Source organism: Hyalella azteca, unplaced genomic scaffold (assembly GCF_000764305.2).
Source record: "Hyalella azteca isolate HAZT.00-mixed unplaced genomic scaffold, Hazt_2.0.2 contig4947, whole genome shotgun sequence".
NCBI classification, from domain to species: Eukaryota; Metazoa; Arthropoda; class Malacostraca; order Amphipoda; family Hyalellidae; genus Hyalella; species Hyalella azteca.
The window spans coordinates 284661-295959 of record NW_025935155.1 but is presented as its reverse complement, the minus strand read 5'-3'; the positions used below and the strand labels follow the sequence as shown (position 1 = coordinate 295959).

The following is an 11299-nucleotide window of genomic DNA, read 5'->3' as shown; positions in this document are numbered from 1 at the left end:
GGCGACGCTTTGGGCTTAAAAATCCATATATTGGCGACGCTGCATCCACCCTCTGCATAGTGGTTTGTAATGACTGCCCCTTGTAAGGAGTACCTTTGTTTGCCTTCTATTTGACTAATGCTACTCTCTTTCTCCATCAGAGTCTTGCCCATACGAGACTCTTTTCTACAAAACTAACCTTGCTTGGAATCATTCCAGCAATAACCGTACTCTGCCATGTTCAAGGCTCTGCTGTGTTCTGCGGCTCTGCTGCACCTTGTTCTCTTTGAAAGGTGTGCTGTGCATGCTGGAGCTCTCTGTCTTGGGGCTACATGGACGTGTCTTCGAAGCCCCCATTAAACAAGAACTAGAAGAAAAAGACCATCTTACGGCATCCCAACTGCAGCATTTCCTAGAAGTTGAACCTGCCAGCGCTATCATAGAAAATGACATGCCAGAACGCATGGAATGTGCAAGTGGAGCAACAATACGGAAAAGAAGGGGGTCTTTCCTGGAGGACCCAAATTCTGGAAGAGGTAAGAAAAGTGCACTACAGCGGAACTTTGACTGCTCTGAAGATGACATCCACCTTCCAGTGCCGGCCATGCATGGTCCTCACCAACCTCCTCCAGTAATTGAGCCACTTGGTGTAGAGGGGGCAACCTCTGACGATCGGGTGATTTTGGTCCNTTGGAGCTAGAAGGACCAGTCCAATCAACTCACTGCAAGTGGAAGCCCATGTTCCTCCCCTCCCATTGCGGCGCCAATTCCTTGGAGCACAATGGCATATTAAAATCTTACATAGACCTAGAAATGACTACACAGCAGAAAGACTAAGCCAAGTGCCTGAGGACAGCACAACTGCCCTAGCGGACGGAGCACGACTATTGCAGATATTTGAGCAACCGAAATGCAGACGCCTCTATCTGGCACAGGTTGACCCAATCCCCCCCTGGTCTCCTATACAACCAGAATGCTGTAAGAACCCACAGCTGCCTGGAGGTGTTGATCTTGCGTACTCCTTCAGGGTACACATGAAGGAAAACTATCCTCACCACCGAAAAGTATTTTGCGATGGCTCCCGGCTAGGAGATGGCTCATCTACAGCCTGTGGAGTATTTATACCAGATGAATCTCGGGCTGTTGCCTGGCGCCTCCATCCAATGCATAGCGTACTTTTTGCTGAGCTATATGCTATCTTGCAGGCACTTGTCATCATCTCTGAGAAGGCCCTGCATGGTGGGTGGTGTGCTCTGACTCTAGGTCAGCACTGCAACTCATTGAAACCCCAAGCCCCTCTTGCACACTCATCGTATATAAGATCCGAGAGCACTTGCTGGCCCTGCACTCAGCACCTGGGTTGACTGTTCCCCTGCAGTGGGTAAAAGGCCTTGCTGGTATTCATGGCAATGAGGTGGCTGACAAGGTTGCGCAGCTGGGCCACTCACTTGACTTCAGTGTACTCTTGCATGTTGAGCAATCAGACCGTCTGAGCTGCCTGCAAAGGGGACTGCATGAGCGCTGGTTGGACTCCTGGGTGACCGATGTAAGGGTAACAGGGAAGGGCGTCCACTTGACTACAATACGCAGCAAACTGTCCCCTGTCCCATGGGTGGTTGCTCCGACTCGTAGGGCTGCTGTCAGCCTGGCCCGTCTCTGCCTGGGCCATGCAGGCCTGGGTGCCTATTTGTCCCAATTTGGTATGTCACCCTCTCCAATGTGTGACTACTGCAACGTGGAGGACACCATTGAACACTTCCTTCTACATTGTGGACTACACCTGGAAGCCCGAAGTATACTTGAAAATGCTGTGGACCCCTACGGGGTTAGCCCCCTCACAGTGCGAGACCTGCTGGGTGGAGGAGACTTCACATGGAACACCCAGTTTGCCATTGTAAAAGCTACAGTTGAATACATCAAGAGTACTGGACGCCTGAATAATCTCTGAAAGCTGATCAAGACTGCCCTGGAACAATATACTTCAGATTAAGTAACCCATTGAAAATCATTTGCTAAATCCAGGTGCAACAAGTGCCCTGTCTAGGGACATTTATGCAACCTCAAAATGGACTACATACATACTTCACTTAGTACTTAGTAGTATGATATCAGGCTGAGCCTCATAGCCTGAGCCCTGAGGCTGAGGGAGCTAGTTCTACCACCCACCACAAGTCATTATTATTAGTCATACTCTAAAATATAATCAACTACTGTCACACTCACATGACACATAGCTAGGTAAGGTTGCCATTTAGCACAATTAGCACTAGCAGAAGCAGCTACTGCACTGTGCTGCATTATCACTGATTATGCATATAACCTACTGCTGTTCAATAAAATCCATAGTATATTGATCACAATTATGATTTGTAGGCTTTGATATATACCACATGATAACTGAGAAGCTCTTTTGATTGCTTTACCCCACCCTAGGCCTGGGCTAGGTAGAATCCATAGAGAGTTGTGGCCCAGATTTGTTTACATTGATTTGAGTCAGTTGACCATTGTTTAGGTATATAGAAAAAAAAATATTAGATGCTGGTTGGTTTTATAAAGAATTCTCAAATCTCAAGTGACTATCTTCTGCTTACAAAAAATTCTTTTTGCTTTCAGCCACGTTAGATATTCTATCATTTTTATGGTCCAACTCTAAATAATGAAATATCAGCTTTGCAGCAACCTTCCAAAATTTATTATCAGTTTTTAATTTTTTCAATAGAGAAATATTTGAATAAAAGTTAAAGTTATGAATTGTCAGTATTTTGCTTTGAATTACATATTCTATGATACTTTATTTATATTGCATGGTATTATTTTTAGCTTTATGTAATAAAGCTAAATCATAAGGTTTCTGAATTTATTTGTTACATTTATCTGTTACTTGAATTCCCTACACAAAGCTTTCTTTCCTTGCACCTTACATTACCAATAGTTTGCCTTACTTGTCAATAAAATGGCTCATTTAAACAATTTTTCAAAGTGCCTGCCTTTGGTGTATAAAAATATCTTCAGAACATTACCAACATGTTCAAAAACTTGTTTTCCTAATACTGTGAGTAATGAGTTTACATCTAATGCCTCCAGTCCAATGCTTAAAAAATTAAAAGTATTGTTTAATTCATACTTGTTATAAAAAAATTATAATTATCTCCCAATTCAAAGGCACATTAGTCCTGCTTCTTGATTATAGTTTTCTATATGACATTATTGCATTAATCATTTCATCAAATTTTTTTAATTGTCATTTTTTATGCAGGTTGCCAACTTGGGTTATCGTTTCTGCAGCGATGAAGTTAACAAGGCCCAGCATGGCCGGTACAGCATGGCAGAACCTACTATATTTGATGCCATTATCAGTCGCTCCATTCCTGCCAACATCATCTATGAGGATGACCTAAGTCTGGCTTTCAGGGACATCAACCCTCAGGCTCCTGTTCATTTTCTTGTTATTCCCAAGAGAAGAATTCTTATGTTAGAAAAAGCAGAAGCTTCAGATAAAGAGGTATACAAATTTGTCTTTCATCCCACAGTTTTTATACTCTTTGTTTTGTATGTTTGCTCATCCATATATTATAAACTTTTGTTTTAATTTTGAATATATGACATACGTATCACATGTAAGTTACATAGTGTTTAATAATATTTTAAACTTATTTTGGTGTATAATTTCAGCAGTAAACAAATGCATAAATAGAAAGTTTTAAGTTGCCATGATTTTTTAATTCTCTCTAATTTAATAATTTCATCACTTCTAGTTGCTGGGCCACTTGCTGCTAGTAGCCAAGAAAGTGGCAGACCAGGAGAAACTACAGGATGGATACAGAGTAGGTGAGTTCACAGCTTTCTGTTTGTTGTGTTCTGTCAGTTGCACACCATTAAAAATAAAACCCATGCTTCGTCAGAGTTATTTTCTTCAACACTTGCATTTATGCTTCTCCCTATTCATTATATTACTCCAAAACTAATATCCATTGAAAATAATTTCAGGTCTGGATGCAATAAATGATATGGAAATGAACTCTTCTGCTTGAGGCCGCTGAGTTCATATATTTAGTTCAGTTCAGATATCAGTTAAATATTAAAAAGTTCAAAATTGACATTAAAGACAAACTACCTTGATCCTAATATAATTTCTACAACTTCTGATAATTCGCATTATCATTTCATACCATTTACTAGTACCCCTTGAGGCAGGCATGGATGTTACTGTGCGTGTTGTTGTGCAGTGATTAACAACGGTCCAAATGGAGCCCAGAGTGTGTACCACATCCACGTCCACGTGCTGGGAGGTCGTCAGATGGGGTGGCCCCCTGGCTAGTGATGCTGGTATCCTCCTGCCGAGTCCTGCCACACATAGTCTTTGCTTAATTTCTGATTTCAATAAATTGTTTACTTTGAAACGCACCATATGCTTGAGATCAAAGGATTACAAAGATATCATAACTTTAAAGCTAATATATTGCTGTTATTGATTAGGAAAAATTACTATGAAATAATGAAGATTCTATCAAACGAGAGCTTTCAAGTAAATGCATGTACATTTTATGATCTAAATAAAATGGACGCTGCTGTTTGATGAGTAAATAAGAAATCTATTATATTTATTAACTGAAACAATTATTTAAATTTGTCAAATTTATGGTAGGGAAACGTATTTTCCCTAAAGTGTTTAATTTGATTGTCTTATTTTCAGCAAACCATTGAGTTGCAGTGAGAATTACAAGCAGTGAAAGATTGAAGAGGTTTACAAATGTAACCCTACGGTATTTAACCCTACTTTGTGCAATTCAATGTGCAGGCTATGTATGTTAATAAACTTAGGTCTTTATAATATTATGATGTACCACTGAGCAAATGATGTTGTCGTATTTAATAAGTTGTATCTTTTATGAAATTGTTATTCATGGTCATAGCATGTTATCTTCAATGTTTCTTAGAATATTTCTGTGCGTTTTTGTTTCTTGGGAAGAAAACTGCTGTTATGTCTTCTTGATTGTTTCTATGTAGGGAAACCATCTTCAATTCACATGTTACCGTTGAAATGCATTTAAATGGGCTTTTCTAATTTACCTTATACCAGAGGCAAAGGCCATTTCATATCCTCACACTTCGAGGACATTTACTTCAAAGCTGATGCACACAAAGATGCACGCTATCAATCTAATTGATAATTTTTAGCCGACAGTATCAATCTACACTGGTGATAACTTTCGAAGAATTCTTGCAATTTTTTTCAATTTAGCTACATTGCCTCGTAATGAGACAACTTTTTTTCCTTCTATGCATTGGACGACATCTTGCTGAGCTTAAATTTTTTGACGATACCGGGTAATATGCAAATAAGTCTGGCGCTTCCATCCACCAGACACAACAACTGTTATTAAATTGAGGACCAAGTCTCGGTGGATACCGTTAATTGGTGACATATAAGTGTTCGTTATACTCGAATTGTATAATAGAGCTACGTGATAAATATGCTACCGGATACTGGGAGCTAGATACACTCAAAGCACAAATTTCCAATATCAATTGTATTGGAATTCGTTTTTTAGTGCGGTATCCGTACATCCTACCTGAAATGTTATGTAAATGTTGGTACTAACTTGATCTGCCAAGATTGTTAGAATGCTGATGTTACTTTTGGTGAGTGTACAATTCTTAAGGCTTGAAGTCTTAATTATCTTGATTTTTTTTAATAATGAATTGGTTAAAATTATTTTTAATTCTATGAGCTGCGACATAGATAAGAGGGGTGCTAATATGAAGACATACCGGAAGTGCATTATTCTTCCGGTATAAATTAATTTTTTAATCGAAATAATGAGTATTTATTTATGCTCATGGTTATGTATAAATTTCCAAATTGCTAGCTAACTGAGATGGCTCAATCTCATTAAACTGAGTTGTCAAAAATTAACACAAGTATTGAGAATAGTGGATTAGCATACACACAGAATTTCGTTAGAGTAGATTTGTTAAATCCCAATTTAAAATGTAATTCATCTATGTATTCGCTGCGATTAATTTCTCCATTCCCATAGGAATTCAAAAGAAAATTTATTAGCATTGTACCTTGACGGATATGGCGCTAACAGCTTTATTTAAGCCTGTAAAATTTTCGTCTTCTTAGATATTCCTTACAAGGTTTGGGAGATAAATATTCAGACGAGCTAACGGCATCCTGTTCATTGTTGCGTCAGATACTGAGAAAGCTTCGTGCAAATCAGTAACGGAAACTGATTGTTCTGTAAAAGAAATTATCTTTAGGATATTCGAAGTGACTATCAATGATGCGGGGCGGTTTTCTTGAGAATTTGTTTCTCTTTGTCTCGCCTTCCTCTCTCTCATGAATATATGCGCGTGCTTAGGCAAGTTATCATGCATTCACAAGTTAACAAGCTTCCCGAGGTATTCATTCTAATCCCACAAAGAAGTAAGTTTTCAATGTTCAAGTGAAAGTCAGGCACTTCATAAAAAGCTGAAATATATTTACTGGACATTTTCTTTTGTTCGTTTGTCATACTTTTAAAAATATTATTTAGCTAATCATCAATTACTAAAAATTTTCACCATAAATATCAAATAAACGGGAATTTTAGTTGCGTTTTGGCATTCCTTGTTGCGTTTTAACTTTATTAGTATCGATTGACCAATGCAGCTGAAACTGTTCCCATATTATTGACAGAGAATCTGATTCAATAAGTAAGGCCATGCATGCATTGAATCATTTACACAACCTGCATGCATTTTAAATAATCTTTCAAGTTTTAATAGGTCCATTAGCTATTAGGGTGCGCATTGCAGCACTATACTCCTACTATAATAGGTCTTAAGCACAATGCAGGATTGATGCTATATACATCGAAAATTCGATTTCATGGTTTATATTTCCTCTAATTTCTAAATTTATTCAGGATGGAAATCGCTGGGAAAATCCTGCGCCACGCCGCCGTGGTCCTCGCACTTATCCACCTCGGTGAGTGATTGTGCCTGATTAACTTTATTGAATAATTAAGTTTAGTCATCCACCGAAATGAATTTAATTGGTTGGAGTCACGGCCCAATTTGCTAATTCATAACTTATCATTTTGAACTCCAGTTCTATTTAGTTTTCCCTCGTGCGCTTCATTTTATCTTATATATTTATTTATCTAATTTTGTGTGTGTTCAATATTCATTTAAAACATTTCTTTAAACTGAATCTGTGCACCGTTGCCAAAATAAAGATTATATGTTGGGTGGTTACAGGGTGGCCCAGCGGTTTCAGTTCAGAGTAAGAAGATTGGCGCTGAGAGGCGCGGGTTCGATCCCAGCTCTGTGCGCCAGTTTCGGATCAGAATCGACAAGGAGGCCGGGCGGTTAAGCAAAGCAGAATTGTAGCAGTGAGTTGCGAGTTCGAGACCGCAAAATGCTGTGAATGTTTTGCGATGTTAAGAATCGGCGACAGGCCTACGGCCTACTAAACGCTGAACCCGCTATTATTATTATATTAAACTATTTTGCCCATTTTTACCATCATTCATAAGTTATTATGACCGCAAATATTTCAATCGAGTAGTGCGTGATCCCAAGTTTAAATGCGTTGACAGCGTGTGGCGTGACCTGCGGCACCGACTACGTGCTTATCGGCAGCAGCTGCTATAGGTTCAACCAGGCTGTCCGGTCCGCGTCTGAAGCGGAGGCCTTTTGTAACGCGGAGGGTTCCTCGCTCGCCGACATCAACGGCGAGGCTGACAAGGCAGCCATCATCGCCCACATCAACGCCAACTGTAAGGTTTAGTCAAGACCAGTTTAAACTTTAGTTCTTATTCGTCAGCAGTGAGATCGAAATGGTGGCCATCATTGCTTTATCACAGAGAAGTGAGAGGTGTAATTAAGCTGGATCACTTTATTATTAGGCCTTCTATTTTATTTCCTGCCGCCCTCGGTATTAGGACCCATTTATTAGGGCTCACTTGGTTTTGCTGCCCGCCTTCTGTGTGACTTGTGCGTGGACCCACTGAACTTTTTGGCTTGAGTTGAAACCGCATTAGTCCAAATAAATCAGCTTTATATCTCTACTGTACCATATCTATACTTACACGGCCACTCAGGTCGGGATGGCCGAGAGATTGGAGCAGAGAGTTGCAGGTATGAAACTGGCAGTTAGCTGTGAAAATGATGTGAAATCTGAAATTTTTTATGGGCCAAATATTGCCTAGTGATCAAACCGAGGTATGTTTATTAGATCATTATTGTACTATATGGCATATTCAATTAATTTATTGTATGTCTTTCTGAATCGTATTAATCAAGTCTTGATATTTAATATTTGAGTTTTTGAAGACCTATATATTACCAAAAAATAAACGTTCAGATTTCGATCGTAACGATTCATATATCAATGCTAACTAATCGTAAGCAGTGAGCTTAAGAGTTGGAAATTGTCATTAACCCTTTTTATTATAGCCTTGAAGTTTCGTCTACCAAATTTCTTTTTCTTATTGAAAATACGTAGTTCGCAGTAGTTCATCTTAGACAGATAATTACTACGGTTGTGGCTTTTATACAGCAAAAAATGTTGTTTTTATAATTAAAATAAAGATTTATTGATATATTTACTCATTTAATAGAAAGATCGCCAATGTTCGTAGTTGCTTCGAATATATTTCGTTGTGGAGAAAATGGACGTATTTTTGGGTGCAGTTTGTGATGAGTCATTTACCTACCATGACACAGCTATCATAGTAATAATATTACGTTTGCATTATATTATTGTATCTACTTACTTCATTGTACATTGTATCTACTTACTTCATGTGGTCAATATATTTAGACCACCTTTGAATTCTGTAATTATCTGCTTCTACTGCATTTTATAACATAATTTTTTCCATGTACTGTCTGAATTATTTAAAAATCTGTGTTGTAGAAGAATCAAATTCCCGTTTTCGATAGTTTTTGTACTACAAATCAATACCTAGCAATTGGGAACGTTGCAGTTGCGGGTACCTACTGGACTGCTGGTCGTGGTGAAAGCGGGCGCTACGTGTGGGGTGGCAGTGAGGTGGAGGTGCCCAGCCAGTGGCGTGGTAGACGCTTCAGATCTGGCAGCGACATGTGTGTTTACGTCTGCTCCCACACCCACAGGTAAGGCCATATTTACTTAACAACATTGATAATGAAGCTGCATAACTACTCCTGCTTTAGAATGCTATAAGTAGTTCTATTGTTTGCCCAGCCATGTAGCTCATTTAGTATCATTTACCAGTGCTCCAACATTCGCCAGTAAATCTCTGCCTGCAACAAAATACATGACGTAAACACGTATCACCTCCTATATTGAGACTCAAGTCGGGTATACTCCCTTCCATTTAGTAAAATAAGGAAGACAAAGTTTGCATGTTACTCCAGTCCTTTTTAAGCGTATCGGTCAATATCAACTGTCCTAAGCCCGTTATTTTTGTTCTCATCTGAAGCAGCAGTACTAATTGAACTCTGTCTTCAGGCTGTGGGAAGACCTCTGCTCCACGCCGAAACGCTACATCTGCAAGCAGCGCTACACCCTGGGAACGGAGGGCGTCGAGGTTTACTAATTCCTCCTGAAACAGCGATGTCCTACATGATACATGAATGCCTGTTGCTTTTTAGTACCAGTGTAGGATGACTGTCGAAGATCGGCTGAAGGTCTCCTTTGCTTAATATGACTTCCGATGCTACAAGGATTGCATTCGGTAAAAAAACTCGACGATTCCAATAATTTAAGCACCTGTACCAATTGAAACGTCAGATTACCCACGACCATTCATCAATTAGCCTTTTCAGTGAAAAATAATAAAAATTAAAGCCTCCTTGTAAATGAATATTTTCCTCATTTTCCCACTCAGTTTCCCGAATAGTTGTTTAATAGTAGCATGCGACAGTATTGTTCATGTTTGTAGGTGTCATGTGATTCTGCCTTGAATAATTCTGATGTGTATACGACACCGACGCCATTTGCATTCTCCATCTGTGCAGTTTTGTTCTGATTGTGGATACGTGTTAGGTTGTTAACGTAGGACGGAGTCCGATATCTTCCTTTCTCTGTCTCTTCTTTCGCCCCCTTCCTTTCTAGGTCTCTTCGTTCGCTGCCTCCTTCCTTTTTGTCCGTCCCTTCTCTTCTCGGGCGGCCGACGTCTCGTGAGGACAACTTTGTGTGACATGGTCTGCGTTTCTATTGCTCTTATCTCGTTACTTAGATCCTTATAACGTGGAATTATAAAGGATTTACTACGACGCAATGTTATTCCTTACTTTCCACCCCAGAAAGGTTCAATTTGTGCTTTTTTCACAGTGGTAGCAAGATAACTTGCTCTGGCACAAATTAAGTCTCGGATAATGGCATTATTAGTAACAATTAATATAATTAATTAGTAACAAGCAGTGTAACAAACAGTGCAATTTTAACAAGTAATTTAATGTTGATTTTTTTTATAAAACTTAGCTGTATAATCATCCGTGTCAACAACGTGTTATACTGATATGAGAGTAATGAGACGATCTTCAGCACGCGAGCCTGACGTGTATATTTCTAGCAAAATCAACACAAGGTCAATAAATATATCATCCTAAAGGTCATGAAAATGAGAGATAACCATAGATAGATAACTTTATTGCAATGTCTTCACTCGATGGTTCGTCACATTTAGTACTGGACATTGAAAAAGGAATAATCAACTTGAGACCACAAACAAAGAGCGGTACGCAGCTTGTACAGTCTGAATTTTCAAACAGTGTAGTGAAATACAACTAATACATTCTTTTGCATCATTGAACTGTTTATTGAGCGTGTACCTGTATTTTCTTTGCTAAATTCGTCGTTTTTAGTTAAATCCATACCGCGGATTGCATGATTGCGCCCTTATTTGAGTCTCTTTGTTTCAAAGATCCTTTGTTCAACCCGAGCATCCGAAATGAGCATGAATCTTCTAAAAAATTCGTGTTTGCACGCGAGTTGCAGAGATGTCTGTGAAAAAAGTGTGCATGAATCCTTTGCGAAAGGATGCCAAACGTTTACTTGTGCAGCCAATCCGATTTCGTTATGATTTAATAACGATTAACCAATGGACGCAAGGTGAAAATCTATAAACGTTCATGCAATGTTGCCAAGTCTCCAAATAACTCCTACGATTGGCTAGCAATTTTGGCGCGTCCAAACCGTAGAACGAATCACTTCAAACTTTCTATATGGACTACTGCACGCACTGTTATCACTTAATAATATAGAAGGAATTTAAAGGCATATTGTGTCATATTATTAACTGATGATGACGTTTCAAGGGAAGCCTAATTCAAACTCTTC

At 39.1% G+C, this 11299-nt stretch overlaps 2 protein-coding genes across 3 annotated transcripts; both read left to right on the top strand.

The window, feature by feature from the left end:
- Positions 1 to 54: 54 nt before the first annotated feature.
- Positions 55 to 5037, top strand: LOC108675078 (adenosine 5'-monophosphoramidase HINT2). 2 transcript variants are annotated; one of them, XM_047880205.1, is made up of 4 exons: positions 55 to 515; positions 3236 to 3481; positions 3735 to 3807; positions 4206 to 5037. In XM_047880205.1, exons 1-4 carry the CDS (start codon positions 426 to 428, stop codon positions 4295 to 4297), a joined length of 501 nt encoding a protein of 166 aa, XP_047736161.1. In that variant the 5' UTR covers positions 55 to 425; the 3' UTR covers positions 4298 to 5037. The 2 variants fall into 2 exon arrangements, with proteins under 2 accessions (XP_047736161.1, XP_018018553.2); XM_018163064.2 differs by lacking the exon at positions 55 to 515 and adding an exon at positions 3008 to 3031.
- A 64-nt stretch (positions 5038 to 5101) lies between these two features.
- On the top strand, positions 5102 to 9821 carry LOC108675079 (asialoglycoprotein receptor 2). Its single transcript, XM_018163065.2, has 5 exons — positions 5102 to 6412; positions 6894 to 6955; positions 7569 to 7748; positions 8961 to 9108; positions 9467 to 9821. The coding sequence occupies exons 2-5, from the start codon at positions 6895 to 6897 to the stop codon at positions 9552 to 9554; spliced, it is 477 nt and encodes a 158-aa protein (XP_018018554.1). The 5' UTR covers positions 5102 to 6412; position 6894; the 3' UTR covers positions 9555 to 9821.
- Positions 9822 to 11299: the final 1478 nt, after the last annotated feature.

What these genes read in the sequence shown, in the direction of transcription:
- LOC108675078 (XM_047880205.1), top strand. Translation starts at nt 426, where the DNA reads ATGACATGCCAGAACGCATGGAATGTGCAAGTGGAGCAACAATACGGA. An exon ending in CAGAAGCTTCAGATAAAGAG is followed by an intron (nt 3,482 to 3,734) that starts GTATACAAATTT and finishes CATCACTTCTAG; the next exon opens with TTGCTGGGCCACTTGCTGCT. An exon ending in ACAGGATGGATACAGAGTAG is followed by an intron (nt 3,808 to 4,205) that starts GTGAGTTCACAG and finishes GTTGTTGTGCAG; the next exon opens with TGATTAACAACGGTCCAAAT.
- LOC108675079 (XM_018163065.2), top strand. Translation starts at nt 6,895, where the DNA reads ATGGAAATCGCTGGGAAAATCCTGCGCCACGCCGCCGTGGTCCTCGCA. An exon ending in CCTCGCACTTATCCACCTCG is followed by an intron (nt 6,956 to 7,568) that starts GTGAGTGATTGT and finishes ATGCGTTGACAG; the next exon opens with CGTGTGGCGTGACCTGCGGC. An exon ending in GTCTGCTCCCACACCCACAG is followed by an intron (nt 9,109 to 9,466) that starts GTAAGGCCATAT and finishes CTCTGTCTTCAG; the next exon opens with GCTGTGGGAAGACCTCTGCT.